Source organism: Hemitrygon akajei, chromosome 7 (assembly GCF_048418815.1).
Source record: "Hemitrygon akajei chromosome 7, sHemAka1.3, whole genome shotgun sequence".
NCBI lineage: Eukaryota > Metazoa > Chordata > Chondrichthyes > Myliobatiformes > Dasyatidae > Hemitrygon > Hemitrygon akajei.
This window is the reverse complement of record NC_133130.1, coordinates 81,059,659-81,079,411: the sequence shown is the minus strand read 5'-3', so window position 1 is coordinate 81,079,411 and position 19,753 is coordinate 81,059,659. Positions and strand designations below refer to the sequence as shown.

The 19,753-nt window shown below is 38.3% G+C and overlaps 1 protein-coding gene across 5 annotated transcripts in view; it reads left to right on the top strand.

Annotated features, from left to right (window-relative positions):
* Window positions 1-18,026, top strand: part of LOC140730610 (synaptosomal-associated protein 25) — a 146,564-nt gene extending 128,538 nt beyond the window's left edge. For 4 of the 5 annotated variants that reach the window (XM_073051296.1, XM_073051294.1, XM_073051295.1 and 1 more), the window contains exons 5-8: window positions 8,273-8,390; window positions 11,965-12,090; window positions 13,503-13,647; window positions 16,782-18,026. In XM_073051296.1, coding sequence (XP_072907397.1) covers window positions 8,273-8,390; window positions 11,965-12,090; window positions 13,503-13,647; window positions 16,782-16,850 — 458 coding nt within the window. In that variant the 3' untranslated portion in view covers window positions 16,851-18,026. Of the gene's footprint in view, window positions 1-7,997; window positions 8,116-8,272; window positions 8,391-11,964; window positions 12,091-13,502; window positions 13,648-16,781 lie in introns of all 5 variants that reach the window. The other variant, XM_073051297.1, reaches the window with a different exon arrangement.
* Window positions 18,027-19,753: the final 1,727 nt, after the last annotated feature.

Here is a 19,753-nt window from a genome sequence, read left to right as displayed (position 1 = left end):
TAGACCACTAAATGTTTTGTTCATGTCCTTGGAGTGCTGTATATTTCTGCAATTTTCCATCAGTATACACCATAGGCTTCAAAGTCTGGGGGTCACTAAGACAATTTCAAGTAGTCCATGCTTATCAGAGTACTAGAGTTTCCAAAATTAGTTGGACATAACAGAATTACTTACCCCCCCCCCCCCCCCCCAGTGATCATCGAGTTTTCCTTAGACCATAGGACATTAGGAGCAGGATTGGGCCATTCAGCCCATTAAGTCTACTCCACCATTCCATCATGGCTGACCCAGGACCCCAGTCAACCCCATACACCTGCTTTCTCACAATATCTGTGAATGCCATGACCAATCAGGAAACTATCAACTTCCACTTTAGCCCCCAACGCAGTCTGTGGCAGAGCATTTCACAAATTCTCTAATGTCTGGCTAAAAAATTTCTTCCTTGCCTCTGTACTAAAAAGTTGCCCTCAACTTTGAGGCTGTGCCCACTGGTTCTGGATACCCCCACCAGAGGAAACATCCTTTCCATATCTACCTTATCTAGTCTTTTCAACATTTGGTAGCTTTCAATGAGATCCCCATGCATTCTTCTAAATTCCAGTGAGTACAGGCCCAAAGCTGCCAAATGCTCCCCATATGTTAACCCCTTCATTCCTGGAATCATCCTCGTGAACCTCCTCTGGACTCTCTCCAATGACAACACATCCTTTCTGAGATAAGGGTCCCAAAACCGTGGACAATACTCCAAGTGCAGCCTGACTAGTGTCTTATAAAGCTTCAGCATTATCTCCTTGTTTTATATTTGATTCCCCTTGAAATAAATGCCATGATTGTATTTGCCGTCTTTACCACAGACTCAACCTGTAAATTAAATCTCTGGGAGTCTTGCACAAGGACTTCTAAGTTCCTCTTCATTCTAATGTTTGAATTTTCTTCCCATTTAGATAATAGTTTGTACTATTGTTCTTTTTATCAAAATGCATTATCATACATTTCCCAATATTGTATTCCATCTACCACTCTTTTGCCGATTCTTCCAGTTTGCCTAAATCCTGCTGCAGTCACATTGCTTCCTCAGCACCCCCTACACCTTCACCTATCTTTGTACCATCTGCAAACTTTGCCACAAATCCATCAATTCTATTATCTAAATCATTGACAAATAATGTGAAAAGTATGGGTCCCAATACTGGCCCCTGAGGAACACCACTAGTCACTGGCAACCAACCAGAAAAGACCACTCACTGCCTCCTGATTGTCAGCCATTCCTGTATCCATGCCAGTACCTTTCTTGTAACACCTCATAAAATGCCCTTTGAAAATTTAAGTAAATGACATCTACTACCTCTCCTTTGTCCACCTTGCTGGTTACTTCCTTGAAGAACTCTAACAGATTTGTCAGGCCAGATTTCCCTTGACAGAAACTATGCTGACCTTGACTTATATTATCAGTAGTCTTCAATTACCCCGAAACCTCATCCTTAATAATAAACTCTAACACTTTCCCGACCACTGAAATTAGACTAACTGGCCTACAATTTCCTTTCTTTTGCCTTCCTCCCTTCTTAAAGAGTGGTGACATTTGCAATTTTCCAGTCCTCCGGGATCATGCCAGAATCGAGTGATTCTTGAAAGATCATGACCAATGCATCCATGATCTCTTCAGCAATTTCTCTTAGGACTCTGGGATGTAGTCCATCTGGTCCAGGTGACATATCAACCTTATGACCTTTCAGTTTGCCTAGCACTTTTTCCGTTGTAATAGCAATGGCACTCACTCCTGCTCCCTGACGCTTACGCATCTTACACACTGCTAGTGTCTTTCACAGTGAAGACAGATGCAAAGTACTCATTAAGTTCATCTGCTATTTCTTGTCCCCATTAGTACCTCACTAGCATAATTTTTCAGGGGTCCAATATCAACTCTCTCCTCCTTTTCACTCTTTAACTTAAAAAAATTGTTTAGTCTCCTGCTTTGTATTATTGGCTAGTTTGCCCTCATATTTCATCTTTTCCCTTCCTTTTGTGTTTTTGTAAAAATACAAAAGGTATTTTTATTTGCTTTTTGTTGGATTTTAAAAACTTTCCAATCACCCAACTTCCCACTCACTTTTGCTACCTTAAATGACCTTCCCTTGGCTTTTATGCTGTCCTTACCTTCCCTTATCAACCACAGTTGCCTACCTCTGCCATTTGAGAACTTCTTCTGTGGGGCGTATTGATACTGTGCCTTTTGAACTATTCCCGGAAATTTCAGCCACCTCTGCTCTGCTGTCATCCCCACTAGTATCTTCCTCCAATCCACATGGGCCACATCTTCCTCCAATCCTCTCTCATGCCTCTGTAATTCCGTTTATTTTATACTGATACATGTGACATATGCTTCTCGCTCTCAAATTGCAGTATGAATTTAAACATGTTATGATCACTGTCTCCTAGGGGTTCCCTTACATTAAGCTCCTTATTAAGATCTGGTTTATTACGCATCACCCAATCTAAGATAGCCTTTCCCCAAGTAGGGTCAAGCACAAGCTGCTCTAAAAAGCCATCTTGTAGGTATTCAACTAATTCCCACTCTTGTGATCTGACACAAACATGATTTTCCCAATCCGCTTGCATATTGAAGTCCCCCAATACATTGTGACATTACTCTTACTACATGCTTTTTCCAGCTCCCTTTGCAATCTCATTTTCAATTTTTTTAAATTGATTTTTAAAAAAATGAATAGATAAAAAACAGAGGAGAAGTTATATCAAATACATAATGCAATAAATGTACAAAACAACAAAGAGTCTCAGCCCGAAACGTTGACATCACTTCTCCCTATAGATGCCGCCTAGCCTGCTGTGTTCTACCAGCATTTTGTGTGTGTTGTTGTTTAAAAGAATTTATACTGTCAAAGTCATGTAAATGTTATATTGAACTATTATATACAAACAAAGAACCACAACTCCTCTTGGGAATTCATACAAAAAAAAGACTGGAAATTTTTTATAATTAAAAAAACCCCACTAAACTAACCTAAAACAAAAAAAAAGGAAGACTGGGCAGTCCATTTGAGGATAAAATTACAAGAAAAAAAAAGAAAACATCCTTCTGGTCAGATCTGAAACTGCACAGAGAGAGAAGAAAATATACAAAAAAATATTTTACCTAAAAGAAGATAGAATACAAAAATTATATCATATGAAAATATTGAATAAAAGGTCGCCAGGTTTGCTCAAATTTAAAAGATGTATCGAACGTCCGACTTCTAATTTTCTCCAAGTTTAAACAAGACATAATGGAGGAGAGCCAAAAAAAACAGTAAGTGGATTAGAATTTTTCCAGTATAACAAAATAGCTCTCCTGGCCAATAAAGTTGAAAAGGCTATCACATGTTGAGTGGAAGCAGGAAAACTTCCTGCTTCCTTTGGAATAATCTCTAAGATTGCTGTAAGTGAATTAGGTTGTAAGTCCACACCTATGACTTCTGATAACGTTATAAAAACATCTCTCCAAAATTTATTTAACTTTGTACAGGACCAAAACATATGAGTTAGGGTAGCCACCTCAGCGTTACATCTATCACAGGTAGAATTTATATTAGAAAAAATATGTGCTAGTTTATCTTTTGACATATGTGCCCTGTGCACTATCTTGAACTGAATTAGGGAGTGATGTGTGCAGATAGATGAGTTATTAACTAAATGATAAATTTTATTCCATTGATCATCTGAAAGTGAATCCTGAAGTTCCATTTCCCTAGCACGTTTAACCTTATCATTAGGCATCATACGTGAGTTCATTAACTGTTTATATATAATGGCTACCAATCCTTTGTGAAATGGTTTAAGCTGAAAAATAGCATGTATCATATTTGGTAAATGAACAAATGGATAATTCGGTAAGAAATCACTTTAAAAATTCCTAACTTGTAAGTATCTAAAAAAATGTGCATTAGATATATCATATTTATCCACTAGCTGTGAAAAAGACATTAAACAGTCCTCTAAAAACAGATCTAAAAAAGTTTTTATTCCCTTAGTTTTCCATGTTAAAAAAGCCTTATCCAAAATTGATGGTTTAAAGAAAAAGTTAAAATGGATATTACTAGAGAGAACAAAGTTATTTAAATTGAAAAATCTACGAAATTGAAACCAAATTTTTAATGTATGTTTAACAATGGGACTAAGACCTTGTCTACCTATCCTAGAGAACAAAAAAGGAAGAGGAACTCCCAGTAAAGAAACTAAAGAAAACCCCCTTACTGAATTCTCCTCTAAATATAACTATGATTGTCTATATCGTGAATCCAGAAGGTGATATAACGAATATTAATTGCCCAATAATAAAATCTAAAGTTTGGTAACACCAGTCCTCCATCTTTTTTTTGATTTTTGCAATAAGGATTTATTCACTCTAGAGCTTTTGTTATTCCAAATGTATGACAGGATCAATCTCAACCCAACATCTTGGTTACTGTTTGGAAGCCTATATATGATTCCCATAATTTTTTTTTTACCCTTGCAGTTTCTTAACTCCACCCACAAAGATTCAACATTTTCCGATCCTATACCACCTCTTTCTAAATGTCCATCTCTTACCAACAGAGCCACACCACCGCCCGTGCCTTCCTGCCTATCCTTTCGATATACAAAGCCATGGGAGCAGGTGGTGGATGCTCATATGAGCAGCTGGTGCATATCACAAGCCCCGGTTATGTGACCACTGACACCAGGCAACCATTCTCTAAAGAGTATTGTTAATGGCTGGGGACACCCGTCTTGTATAGACACGGTCCAGCAGAAGATAGTGGCGAACCACTTCTGTAGAAAAATTCGCCAAGAACAATCATCGTCAAAAGACCATGATCACCTACATCACACGACAAGGCACATAATGATGATGACTTCTTAAAAGTAATATAAAAACAGAAAATGCTGAAAACATTCAGAAGATGAAAAGAGAAGTTGAGTCAATGGTTCGGGTCAGCAATCTTTTATCAGAATTGTGATTCAAGCTTTTTTTTTCTAATTGCAGACTTGTTCATACACCTTTTGTAAACTCAGAACTTTTCAACACGCATTGTCATGAACACTGGTAGAGTAGGAAACATGGAGCCAATTTGTACCCTTAATGTTCCCACAAACTGCAATAAAATAATTTCCTAAATAATGCCTGGGAACTGGATCCATCAGTGGAATAAACTGAGAATAAATACAACAGGTTTTAGATAGTGCTAGTGATAATTTCTGGGAGAACTTGCTCAAGAAAATTAACACAGGCACATTTCTGTCCACAATTCATTTTAGCTGGCAGGTTTCTAAGGAATCATTACACATCTCAAACCATCACTAGATGAGCAAATATCTTTCCTTACTGACAAAACTGGGATTTTAAGGTACAACCATAGCCCTCACTAAACATTCTTTTTGACAGACAGACAGACATACTTTATTGATCCCGTTACAGCCGCACCAACCAAGAATAGTGTAGAATATAACGATATAAGAAGAATTACATTGTCCTGTTTGGTTGCATTTATGTTTATTTGAAAAAAAACATTCTCTTGACATTGGGAGACTTGACTGGTCAACTGCATAAACTGCAGTCAGTTCCAGTCACAGTGGGTGAACAGATTAATAGGAATTACTTCTCTCAGCTGCATTCTCCCGTAATAGCATTGCTGACTGCACTTCATTACTAGATCCTAACTATGAAGTTGGGATTGACACCTCAAGGTACGAGTCTGGGACATGCCAGCTGTGATGTGGCTACTCCAGGAGAAGCACCACATCCTACCTAGACCGCACGATGAACAATATATTTATGCTTTCCAAGGCTGTCATGACTGAGATACATAATGTTTTGCAGGAAGGCATTCTGCCATTCTCTTACGCCAGATCTGTCCTCCCTGTGGAGGTCAAGGTCAAACTGATTCTCCTGTTCGTCACCATAGGATCTTTCCAGTGACTGTAGAAGGTCTCTGCTACATCTCTCAGTCTGATCCTCGATGCTGCATCAGAGCAAATGCACCAGCATCAGGATCAGTACTAGATTTCATTATGAGAACTGGATGTTTGGCAACATTTATGTGGCTTCATATGAGTGCAGCCAACCATTTGTCTATATTCTTCTGCCCATAAGGTGTTCCAGGAAAATAAAGCAGACCCTTTTCCTCAGAAGATTCTTCTGATGGTGAGTTTCTGGGAAGAGTACATGACTCCTGCAGGTTCTGAAGAGGGACGGATTCTGGGGATAAGAGCAAACTTTCCACACACACACACACACACACACACACACACACACACACACACACACACACACACACACACACACACACACACACACACACACACACACACACACACACACACACACACACACACACACACACACACACACACACACACACACACACACACCCTTCCATGCACTGCAGCTCAGTGACTAAAGTTGGAGATGACTGAGGTGGAAGTGACCTGATGTTCTGCAGTGCAAGAAACAAAGATGAAAGGTTTTCCATCTTGTTAGAGATGTGGTCCAATCTAGCGGCTAGGTAGACTGAGAAGTTTCAAGTGAGGACACAAGATGCTTTGCCAAGATTTAGTCTGTGATTAGCCTGTTGGCTGGAATTATACCTTGCACGTGTACAATGGAGTCAAATTTTTGAGGGCACCATGTGTGAGGAGGATTCTCTGCAATCCCTCTTAGACTGACAGACATAAACACTTCGTAAATTTCAAGTCAACTCAAGTCAAATTTTATTGTCATTACAACCATAGACTGCTGGTACAGTACACAGTAAAAACGACACAACGTTCCTCCAGGACCCTGGTGATACATGAAACATTTGATAAACATCATGTAGAATAATTGATGTGTTTTCTTGGAATAGATGCGTGGTGATGATCTTATCTGTTGTACCTTTTCAGCATGGATGAAATCCACACTACAATTCAGGAAGGAGATCGTTGACCACTGGGAGGGCAGCCCAGACAAATACTTTCAATGTTTTTATTAAACCACTCTAATGTTGTTGTGAATATAATTTTGGGCAATCTGACAATTTGTTTTTGAGGGGGAGAGTGGGTAAGGGAGATGAATCTGATTGAGCATTGGCACTATACATAGGATGTGTTTAATAAAACCCTCAAAAAACAGGTAAAATCCAATGTTTAGGCAAATCCTTTATAGTAAAATTGATCTTGGTGAAACTATTGGAGAAGTTATGGAGTAGAACAACATTTCTATTTTTCAGATGGTGTTATAGAATTATTTACACCCACCTGTGATGGTATATGTGGCTTTGTTTGAATATGTTTTCTGAAAGGTAATACCCTCTTCTTCTGCTGAGGAGTGTCAGTTCAGTTGGTGTATTCAGCTCTCTGGACTGACACTGGCACTCTGCCTCAGAAAAAGTAATTACCCATGGAATCATGACAAATAACCGACAAGTGAAGTTGAGCTTCCTTTTGTAAAATAATTTCATAATCACTGAATCACAGCGCTGAAAAAGGTCTTTTGGCTCATCTGGTCCATGCTGACCAAGATGGCCATCCAAGCAAGTCTCATTTACCTGTGTTTAGTCGATATCCGTCAAAACTTTACTAATTCATGTATCAGTCCAAGGCAGGGGTCCCAGACTGAGGTCTGCAGGCCCCTTGGTTAATGGCAGGGGCCCATGGCTTGAAAAGGTTGGGACCCCCTGGTCCAAAAACATCTTTTAAAAGTTGTTATTCTATCTGCTGAGTATTTCCTTAACTTTCAGAACATAATTATTAACAGTTCTATAGCATCATAAAATTTTACTATTTAATAACCTATTTCCTTTTTAGATACTTCAACAACAACATTTTGGTCCAGCATTCAGTATGCATGTTATAGGAACAATGCATCAAAGTAGAGAACTTTTCTTTATCTTCATAATTTAGTCTACATTGACATTATTCATGTCTTTGGTCAATGTAAACCAAAATTCATTCCACTACTATCATCCCTTTATCCTGACCAGAACAACTTGATCGTGTGGAAGATGGCATGAACCATATCAACCAAGACATGAAGGAAGCTGAGAAAACTTTAAAAGATTTAGGGAAATGCTGTGGCCTTTTCATATGTCCTTGTAACAAGTAGGTACTGGGTGCCCTGCTCTGATGTGGACTGTCCAGCTGTCAAAGTGAATGTCTGAAGTTTTTCCTTTTGAATTGTCTTTCTTCTATGTCCTTTCTTTCTCATCTGCTTCATTGTGTGGCGATTTAAAAAAAAAACAATCTTGTGTTTAATCAGAACAACTGGAACGCATCGAGGAAGGAATGGACCAAATCAATAAGGACATGAAAGAAGCAGAAAAGAATTTGACAGATCTAGGAAAATTCTGTGGTCTTTGTGCCTGTCCATGTAACAAGTAGGTGCTGTCTGCCTAACTGCCTGCCAAAGCATCTGGGCACCCAAGGCTCACACTAAGCCTTGTGCAGCTCATCCACGCTTGGCAATATTGGCAGGATGAGCGTGTGGCATGCAGAGAAATAATACTATTTAAAGGCATATATTTCATAGTGTAGGCTCCAGTCAGTTTAATGCGTAAACAAATCAGGCATGCTGCAGCAGAGACACCCATTCTTGACCTTGTCTTTCTGAGAAGAACCCCTGCATGCTTAGTGTACCAACAGCAAGACTTATTATGAAAATCTAAATAATAGAGTATTACTGGAACACACTCAGTTTGTTAGCATTTGACATATCACTTAAGAATTACCTATTTTATGTGTCATGTGATGTGGGTAATAGTCTATGTTGTAAACATGTTCAGTTAAAGCAGCAATGAATGAACTGTGTGCGGTGATGGATTTTAGCATGTTGAGATTCATCTTAATGCATCATGCAGGTGGGTTCATCATTGCTTTGAAGTGTCACCATGAGTTTTGGAGGGAAAAAAATGTCAAAACAAAAGAGCATGTGAAAAGAATATGGCTAATCCCAGCTTCCTAAAAGGCTGGCACAATCCAAATATAATTCTCAGACGAAATGTTTACATAATCAATCAACCTGTGCTCCTTTGTTGTCACCGTTCACCAAACAACCTTTTATGAAAAGACTTGTTACCAGAGCATGTTTATTATCACTAATTTGTTAAATGCCTGAGTGTGTTCTTGTATGTTATGTAATAGTCTATTATTTGAGCATGTGGACATATGACAGGTGATGATACAGGATCTGACCATGTGCAGTAAGCTGTAACCTCTAAACATGAATTCTGAACTATATGTAATAACAGCACCAAATTAGCAACTAAAAATTATGTTACTTGGTTTATTACATTTGCTTTTTCCTTGCTTGATCATTAAGTACATTCAAGCCTTGATCTTGATTCTAGCTCAGATCACCCCCATTATTTTTTATTTATTCCACCCTCTCTGGATGACACAACCATACCCAAGACTTATTGCACATGCCCACTTTCTCTTGACAAGGCGCTGATGAGACCTTAACTATATGTCGGTATTACAGTGTGTTTCTACAGCATCAGGAAATCCGGCAGTTCCGATAATGACCCTTCACCAATTAAAAGCTGCTTGTAGGGTGGTATTGCTCCCACAATACTGCCCTATTGTCTGTAAAGAAAAAAACGTCTACCTTGGCCAGCCCATGTACAATTCCTTCAAATAAAATGAACAATTTTTGTATGCATTTTACTTGCTACATATGAATCTCAGACTGGGGCTCAGATCCCATTGATATTATTTTATTGCAGGTTTTAAAAAATCACATAGCTTCACCATATCCCTTGTGGTAACCTACCTCCTAACAAAGTCTACTCATTTTCAAAATGCTAACAACAAGCAAGATCAAAAATAGATACAAAAACATTTCTTGAGGTATTTTCCTCAACTACAACATTTATTTTTCCCAATGACCAAAGACTTCATTTTACTTCCATAGATCTTAAGCTCAACACCTACTAGTGTAGTGAAGAAATGACAATCCACATTTAATTTGTTGTAGCCTTTGTGAAGAATATCAAGTATCTATTTTGGCCCTATTATATTAGTTTCCCATTAAAGAGATTTTTTATTATATGACACCTGTGTTCTGATCTCAAATGTCTCTATTGACAACCTGGTCCAGAAATTTCTCCCTTATTCAGTAAATTGGAACGTTCTATTTGTTCCTGTTTTCAATGGCTAGGGGAAATGTTGCAAATTCTGTGGAATTTTCACTCAATGCCTAACTTCTTGCAGTGCTAATGTAATCACTAATTAAGAAATGGCACAACTTCTAATGTAATATGTCATAAACATGAATTTGTCTTGAATCCTTAACATTGGAACTAAAATACACTATGCCATAAAGACAGGAATTTCAGATAAAGTAGAAGTGTAGTTGTTCATTTGAAAATATATCGGTTTGAAAACGAAATTCACTGACTGTTGATCTAGGTCTTTCCCAGCATCATCAGATCTTTAGTTACTCAATGGAAACTTCCCAATGACCTGCTTTTGCTTTTCTCTCTTCATCATAAAGAGACACCCAGCCTTTTTGTTACTCATTCTCCCGCACTCAGTATCAACTTCCAATAACAGAGTGCAAAAGCCTTGTAGCCTTGTATTAAGAATGCAGCAAAAAGCTACCTATTTATTTTTGGATGATATTGTATGGCGATGAGGCTACAGAATAGGTTGAATCACAATTCTCTGACCGTCACTCCTGATTAAGATCAGTAAAGCTGATCTCTGGCAGTGTGATTGATGGTAGTCATTTTGTAAGCCTGTCCAAATTCAATCGCACTCCCGTTGTGCTCAAGAATCAACCATTTTTTATGTGACCAAATTTCTGAAAAGTAAAGCACCTTTCTTGGCTATAAACCAAAGAGTGACTTTCTAACAGTAGCAACATTCTGCACATTTCAGAGACCTGACACTGCAGCAGTGCCATGATTTCTATATAATTGTAGACTGCACGGGAGAGAATGGGTCTTTACATTTATTTATAGTGCACACTAGTTTTGCGAGTCATTTCTTTTTCAGCTTGCTATTGATTAATTGTTTCTGTTCTGTTTTATAACCCACCCCTCCTCCCCCCCAATACTATTCGGCTCTCAGAGATCCATTCTACCTGTGTGCTTAACCAATCATTAGTGCCCTCACTGCTGGTGCATCTTACGCGAGTGAGCCAGTAGGGTAGTGGAGCTGCCTGAATGTGCTTCACATTTCCTTTTCATGCCCAGGGTCCTAGCATGAACAAGGTGCAAGGGTTATCCAGTGCTTTTCCTTCTGATGCTACTATTTTACTGATTGCTTTTTTTTTGCTCTCACATTTGTTCCACTCCATGTTTGTCTTTAGTTTGTGTATTCGTTTATAAGGATGTGTACACCAGGAATTGATGTTTGGCCTATGAATTATTAAAAGTACCGATATATTAGTCTGGAATGCAGCCAACATTTTAAATATTAAACGAGCTCTTCAACATAATATTGGTTCAGTGGTTCAGAAGAACAATTCCAATTTGCTAACCTTTGTACTCGGCCTGCTAATTTAATAGCTGCTGGTCAACTGGTTCATGATATCAAATACCTCCATTATCTTTAATGATAAAGGAGAGTAAGTTTTAGCCATTTAAACAAAGTGTTTAACCTATTCTTTAAAAAAAAGACAATCTGACCTGTCATTAGATGTCCTTGCTGAATCTGGCAGTTTTTATTCAAACTGCTGAAGTATCTGTTGTCCTTTTTTAATAAGCCAACGTTCCTCTGATCTCCATGTTAATGTAATAAACAGAATATTCCTATTGAGCTGCAGGGAACTGACAATAAAATGGATGTTTATTGCATTTATATGACAGTATAATATATCGGTATACTAGCATTTCCTCAAATGTCTATTTGCCTGATCTAATTAGAAATTTGTAAGGCATTTGGCTTAACACAATAGTTCCCATAGTTCCCATAGGCACTTCATGTCTTATTGTTTTAATTGTCCAGACTCAAGTCAAGTGATGCCTATAAAAAGGCCTGGGGGAATAACCAAGATGGGGTGGTTGCCAGTCAGCCTGCTCGTGTGATGGATGAGCGTGAACAGATGGCTATCAGCGGGGGATTTATTCGCAGGTGAGCTCAGGTGGATCGATCCAAATATTAAGATATGATACTGGGTGTTATTAGATTATGAAATACTCTGTTGCCTCCTGATACGGTTTCATGTGGCATTGCAAAAATATCAGGTGCCTCTGCTAATCGCCTTCCATGAAATTGGAAGGCAGTACATTAAAGATTAGAAGTGTGAAATCTGAGATCAATCCCTTCAAAATGTGTTTGTTTCATTGCAAGAGTTATGCTAAATGTCGGGAGTTGGGGTAAAGATATTTACTGATCCTAAGATGGTGGGGGGAGGGGGGTAACATTAATCCTGTTGCAAAGAAGTCCATATCTGACCCAGAAAAATGCGCGAGCTGGTTAATAGCATGGTAATGCAACGATGCCTGTACAATGCTCAGTGGGCTTCTGGGCCTACTTGTTACCCAGTTTTCTTTCCTGGAGACGGAGCTCATGGAGTGCGGTTACACGGGTTCGGGTAACTTTTCCGATAGCTGGATTGAGAGGATGAAAATAAAATACAGATTGCTCTGAAGCTGCGTTTGAAATAGAGATAACATATCAAGCTGGAGGAGAGCCCAGAGGCAGAGAGGTTTTATTCTATATGGAGGGTTTGTAAGTGAGGATAATAAATTTAATATCATTGGAAGTAGCCAAGGGAAAATGGAAGTTGTTGAGGAGAAGTTTAAAAGGATCAGGGTTGAATAATTATAGAATGCAGACCATGGAGTTTAAGAGACCAGTGCAGAGGTGTTATTACTAAACTTTCTGGCAGATAATTGAATCCCCTGAAAGACCAACATGTTATATTCTCTGTTCACTGAAAAGTGACTTTGTAAATACCAATGGGGTCAAGGTCAAGTTATGATGTATCTGCCATCAAAACAGACCCTGAGATCAGCTGAAGTGAGCTGTGAACAAAAAATATTCTATGTTTCGTTTTCCTGTATTACAAACTGGTTGAGGTTCTTCATTCTAAGACTGGGAGAGTACATGTACCACACTAAATTGAATAGACAGAAATGTCTGCCTTTGAAGGCCATGGTGACCGATGTGTAAATATCAGGCCTGACCGGAAACATTGCTTTCCAGGATTTCAACCCTGCTCCTACCCCAATCCCCTGCTAAACCCCAATTCCACCCCCAAAAAATGCCAAGGGAATGATTGAATAAAGTTTGCTCCCATTCAGCTTGGTAAACTAGCAAAAATATGTACTGATAGTAGTGAAAGCTTGCCTATCTGCCACAGCTTCAATTCCTCTAACTCATTTAAGGAGATATGGTGGTTGTCCATTATGAATGAAGGTGACAGGAAGCCTACGCAGCAGAGTTATGTTAAGATGTTGATTTTCACTTCTACCTTGTATTGTGTAAGCAATAGTGCCCACCACAAGTAACATCTTTAAAGAGGTCTTCCTCTGGCACAGGGTGACAAATGATGCCCGGGAAAATGAAATGGACGACAATTTAGAGCAAGTTGGTGGTATCATTGGCAATCTTCGCCACATGGCACTTGATATGGGCAATGAGATTGATACACAGAATCGCCAAATTGACAGGATTATGGAGAAGGTAAGATTATCTGAAGTCATATTTTAGTAATTTTTTAAATAAATGATGCATTCTCCATAACCAGTAGTGGTTATTTCAGAATTATTGTTGTCGTAAGGTTTTACATGTATTTTAGCACATTTAAAAAATAGATAGTTTCTGCTCAATGTTATAAAGAACATCTGAGAACTCATACAGCCTCATGAAATATAACATTTGGTTTGTCATGCAGTGTATCACTGTATGTATAATAAAATATTTTAGGCTGAAGATTGTTTCTCTTTCTACAGATGCTGACTGACTTGCTGAGTCTAGCCAGCTTGCCTTTTTATTATTACAAGTGATTGAAACCTTTCTTCCAAACAAGTTACACTTGCTTTCAATTGGCTTTCAGTATCAACAAATGTTATCTGATTTTGTAGTTGGGAAGTAGAAGGGGTTCCATTCTGTAGTGAATTTCAAAACTGGGGAACGGCAATAATAACAAGCCCTTTTTATTTTTGTTTGTGCTGATGGAAAATTATAAATCATATAATCCATATGTCTTCACCATTATTCTCACCAAATTTCATAATTGATGGATGGTCATTCTTGTGCTAAAATCATAGAAACTATCACACTGATGCATTACAAAACATAAATACTGTAGATGATGGGAATGTGAAATAAAGATAAATGCCAGATAAGTTGCCTACTGAGTTTCTGTAGAGAGTTAACTAGATGAATGACCCTTCATCAGTACTGGGAATAAAAAGAAAAAAAATTTTTTAGAAAATGGAGGTGGGGAGACAAGGATTGCATGCTCGGTTACAGAGTAGGAGGAGAAAAAATAGCGTGAAGTAACAACAGCTTAAAGGGGGAAGAAATTCAGGTGAATATTTTCCCTTGCTGGGTTTTTTAGCATTTGCTGTTTATATTGCAGTGATATTACCTACAGCTTTGTATCTTCATTGAAGATGGGTTTACCATGACATGTGAGATTGTTGAGTGAATAAATGAATTTATCTCATGATTAGTCCCCTCCATATCTAACCATGCCCTGGCAAAACTGGACTTTCAGACTAAACACTTCATTGCTTAAACGTGGTATCTGACTACCCATGATATACCCTCTGGCTGCTAACCCTGATAACTAGTTATCAGGATAAATCTTGATAACTTTGGTGTTTAGGAATCCCTTGCCCTCACCCTCACCTCACAATTTTAAATAAGACTTCTGTTAACATTTTTAAAGAAGCTAATAACATCTGTATGGAATCATCCTGCTGTGTTAGTTCATGATATGTGGGAAAGCAGGTACAGGAAGCAACTGGAAAGTCTAGTGGTATCTTGTCCTTTAGCTAAGCAATTGCATTATTGATGGAAGGAAGACATTCTTATTTGTTCAAGAGTTTACTGAGTCCACAGATGAAATACCCTATGTGATTTTGATCTGTCAAGAAATATTTCCTGTTGTTGGACATTGCAGTGAAGATCCTGTAGACCAGGGCATAATGGTAGAGGTTCATGGTGTAAAAAAGATTGGGTCCCTCTGCTCTAGATCAATTGCTGGGATGAGTGAGTTAACTTATAGTTATGTTGATTGGTAGAGTGACTCAACAGGATTTGCCTGAGTTTGGGAGAATGAGAGATGACCTCGTAGAGGTAGAATTGAAGTTGCTGCCTGGACTTGGAAGATCTTCGGAAATTGCAAATAATAAAAATTCCTTTGGGCCTATTAGAAAATATAAATAATGCTAAAAAATAAAATCAATAATATAAATTAAAGGACTAAAATATACATGCAGGCACATACGTTGTGTCTCTCTGCTTTACACACACACATACACGCATACGAAATACTTCAAAATATTCCTTAGGAGATACAACCTTAGCATAGGGATAGCTTTTGGTCATTTAGGAAGAATTGAGATATTTGCTTGTATAGAGGTATTACAATCTTTGGATTTTCTACTCCAGAGAGCTATGGATACTCAGTATATTCAAGACTGAATGCGATGCACTTCGTACAGCAGAAAATGGAAGGGTGGGGTACTAGAAGTGGGGAAGGGTGCCTTTGTGGTCACATGAAAGAGCAGGACCAAGGGGTGTGTGGCCAAATGCTGCCCCCACTTTTTATATTCTTATTCTCTAGAATGAATCTTTCTGATTCCATTAATGCATCAAACACCAATGCAGAATTGTGATTTGAAGATAAATGAAACGTTCACTAATTAGATGTGTAGAATGATTGGTCATTTGAATCAGAATTGAGTATAGAGGAACAATTGAAATTAGTAACCAAAAATAAATGAGGTGAGCAGTCAGCATTCACATGGAGTTCCGGCTTTCTGGATAACTTAGACCCTTAATTCTTTGTGGCCTTGATCTATCATAATGTATAAGCATGGCACCATAACTTGGATGGATTAACTGGCATAGAAAGCTATTGCCAGTATGCAGGTTATCAATGCCTAGGGTTTTATTACATGTTTACGCACCTTATTCATTCAAGCAGCCTTATTTCCCCCTTCCCCATATCCAATACATCTTTAAAGAGAAAGAAGTTAAACATAATTTTTGAAATCACGTGCTTTTTCTCCTTGTTGCTCATTGCTGTGTCCAGAAGATTAATTTTTAATCTGTGGTAACTTCAGGGAATTTCTAGAGCTGGCAATCAATATGTGCAGATGTTTCAATGTTGCTTGTCTGAAAGCAAAGGTTTCCTGGAAATAGCGAAACATCTGTGCACAGTTGGATTGGGGCAGATGCTAAATGTGCTGCACCTCTGTGACTTATCTCATACTGAAAGCATTGATATTCTGTTAATTCCGTATTTTGCTTCCAATGTGTACTGGGGAATCAGGTGTTTACTGAAGCATTTATTTAGACACAGATCTATTCTTCATACGCTCTGAAATGTGGAAATAATTGGATATATAGAATAGGTTGCTCAAAGCATGCCCAATTAAGAGCAGGCTTCTCTTCAGAATAGCTTTGCTGCATAGGACTCAAATGCATTGACACAGAGATGAGAATCAATGGTATTTTGTGTCAGAGGCGTGCAGTTCATTTAGCTCTTTAAGTAAGCAGTAAGTAGGTTGTCTCTTATTGTTTGATTTGCTTCCTCTACAAAACGAATGTGTGCATTTATTTCTATTTTCATTACATTTTAGGCTGAATCCAATAAAACCAGGATTGACGAAGCCAACCAGCGTGCAACAAAAATGCTGGGAAGTGGCTAAGTTCTGCTGGAAAGTGCATCACTCCCAGGCACTGTTGAGAAAGCAGCATACAACTTGATTTTATTGTGGTATTTACTGATTAGGTTTGCACACATGCACATATCAGACCCAGTGTAAAAGTTGCCCTGTGTAGCTTGTCATATTTTTAACCAGACTACATGCAATTATTTATTTCTTGAAAAACCTCGTTCCAAAGGATGTATATACAGCTAGATTCATGGCTTTAACTCCCTAGTGACCTTTACAAACTATTTTATGATTTTTTTTTAAATCAAAATTGCTTGGTAAGATAGGAATGTTAGAAAGGCTATTTTTTAAAAAGAAATGGCAGAATGTACAGTATTGTCCTTTAAAATGGTGTCATTACACAAAGCTTCTGCCATGTTCCTAGGGTATTGTGATGGTAAAAACACGTAGATAAAACAATGTTGTCTTATGTTTATTTCACAGAACCATTCTAAGTTAACGTCAAGGAACTGTGGTGTATGTAACTGTAATCGTCCTTGCACTGAGGTGATGATATATATGCATGAAATTAACTTTAAGCCCTTCTGCTAAATGATCTTCACATGGCAGTAGTGACTTGGCAAAGCATGCTCAGTATTGGGACACAGTTGATACCTGGTTATATCTACAAGTCTACAGTAGTGCCATGTTTTATGTTCTAATGACAAAACTCTGAACATGGTGTAAAATAAGGATAAAGCATTTACTAAATGAACAATTTCTGTAATGAATATACAGTTGGCTCTTCATGGGTAAATGTCAACTTAATGCTGAAGCAAAACAAACTGGGAGTGGTTAGATATATCCACAAGCGTTAGATACTGCTAACTGTGAATATACCTGGTGGGGAAAGACTGCACTAACACGGAAAAATAGTTGTGTAAATAGGTCTGAATATTTATGAAAGATATGAAGTAGTTTTTATAAAGAAATTGTATTTTGTTTGTTATTAACCTGTGTGTTTTGTAAAGTTTTTTGTCGCTTATGTAGTAGAGCTATGCACAGCAAATGCCTGGACTGTGTAGTAATGAGAAGAATAAAAAATAAGTAGTAAAGTTGTTCTGAAAAATGTCATTATAGCATGTAACACTAAATTCCTGCCTTTTGTCAGACTGTGAAGTGGTTAATGTTTTGTAGTTAGTTATAATAATTAAAAATTACAAAACGTAAGTTACATGCAGTTAAGTTTATTGTCACTACTGTGTATTTTATTTTCTGAACGTATGGTGAATAATTCCTTCGTGCTTTACAGTAATGAAATTGTGTTATTTAGTAGAATTTTCTCAGCACTATGGGTGCCAGTTAACTTCCAGTTTCTATCGTGAATTGCAAGCACATATTCTTATCAGGAAGAACACTACCACCTACTCCATGGCATGTGCTATTTAGAGAGCTCCCCAGTGACATGCAGATATGTTGGTGACGAAATGGAAGAATTGGCTATGCATATTTGCTTGTTGCTTATTGTTAGATACTACTGGAGATTTAGAAATCAAAGCCTTTTCCAGTTCTTTCAAGAATGGGGAGATAGCAGAAGAAAGGAGGCAATAGATTTGAAGGGCTCCTCCAAAAAAGAATGATCCAACTGGATTTTTCAGAGAGCCTTGTCCTGAACAGAACATTTCTGACAGCCCTCTCCCTTTTCTGTGGACCATTTCTGACACTTATCTCCCTTTACTGGATCTCTCTATCTCTATTTCAGGGAATGAACAATCCACTGATATTAATTATACACCTACTGTCTGTAACAGCTACCACAGCAATTCTTCCCATTCTCATAAGGAGAAAATCCCTTTCTCCCAGATTCTCCTCCACCACATCTGTGATCACATTTCACTGTACTAGGCTCCACATCTCTCTCAAACCATCATATCCCTCACACCTCTAGTTATCTCAATTTATTCCCTTTCCTCTCTATTGTCTTCCAGTTCTTTATCACCCATTTCTGTACACCTCCAGGTTCCACCCACCAGATCTCTTCCCCATCAGATCCATCTGCCTCCGTCTCCTGTAAATCAAAGTTAAAAATAAATTTATTCTTGAAATGCATATATGTCACCATACATAACCCTGAAATTCATTTTCTTATGGACATTCGCAGTAAATACGAAGAATAAAAACAACCAAAATAAACCAATAAATAACTTAGCAAATAATACCATGAACATGAGAAGATGAGTCTTTGAAAGTGAGTCCATAAGTTGTGGCAACATTTCAATGCTGGGGTGAGTAAAGTTGAGTGAAGTTATCCCCTCTGGTTCAAGATACTGATGGTTGAGGGGTCATAACTGTTCCTGAACCTGGTGGTGTGGGTACTGAAGCTTCAGTTCCTTCTTCCTGATGGCAGCAGCAAGAAGAGAGTTTGACTTGGATGGTGGGGGTCACTGATGATGGATGTTGCTTTCCTACAACAGTGCTCCATGTTGATGTGCTCAATGGCTTTACCCGTGATGGACTGAGCTGTATCCACTACTTTCTGCAGGTTTTTCTATTCAAAGGCATTGGTGTTTCCATACCAGGCCTTGATGCAGCCAGTCAATATATTCTATACCACGCATCTATAGAAGTTTTAGATGTCATGCTGAATCTTCACAAACTTCTAAGGAAGTAGAGGCAACGTCGTGATTTCTTTGTAACGGCACTTACGTATTGGAATTAGGACAAATCCTCTGAAATAATAACAGTGAGGAATTTAGAGCTGCTGACCCTCTCCACTTCTGATCGGCCGATGAGGATTGGCTCAGGTACTTCCTCTTTCCTCTCCCCAAAGTCAATAATCAGCTCCTCGATCTGACAGCTTTTGCTGACATTGAGTGAGAGGGTATTGTTGTGGCACCACTCAGCCAGATTTTTAATCTCCCTCCTATATACTGATGTGTCATGACCATGGTGAAATC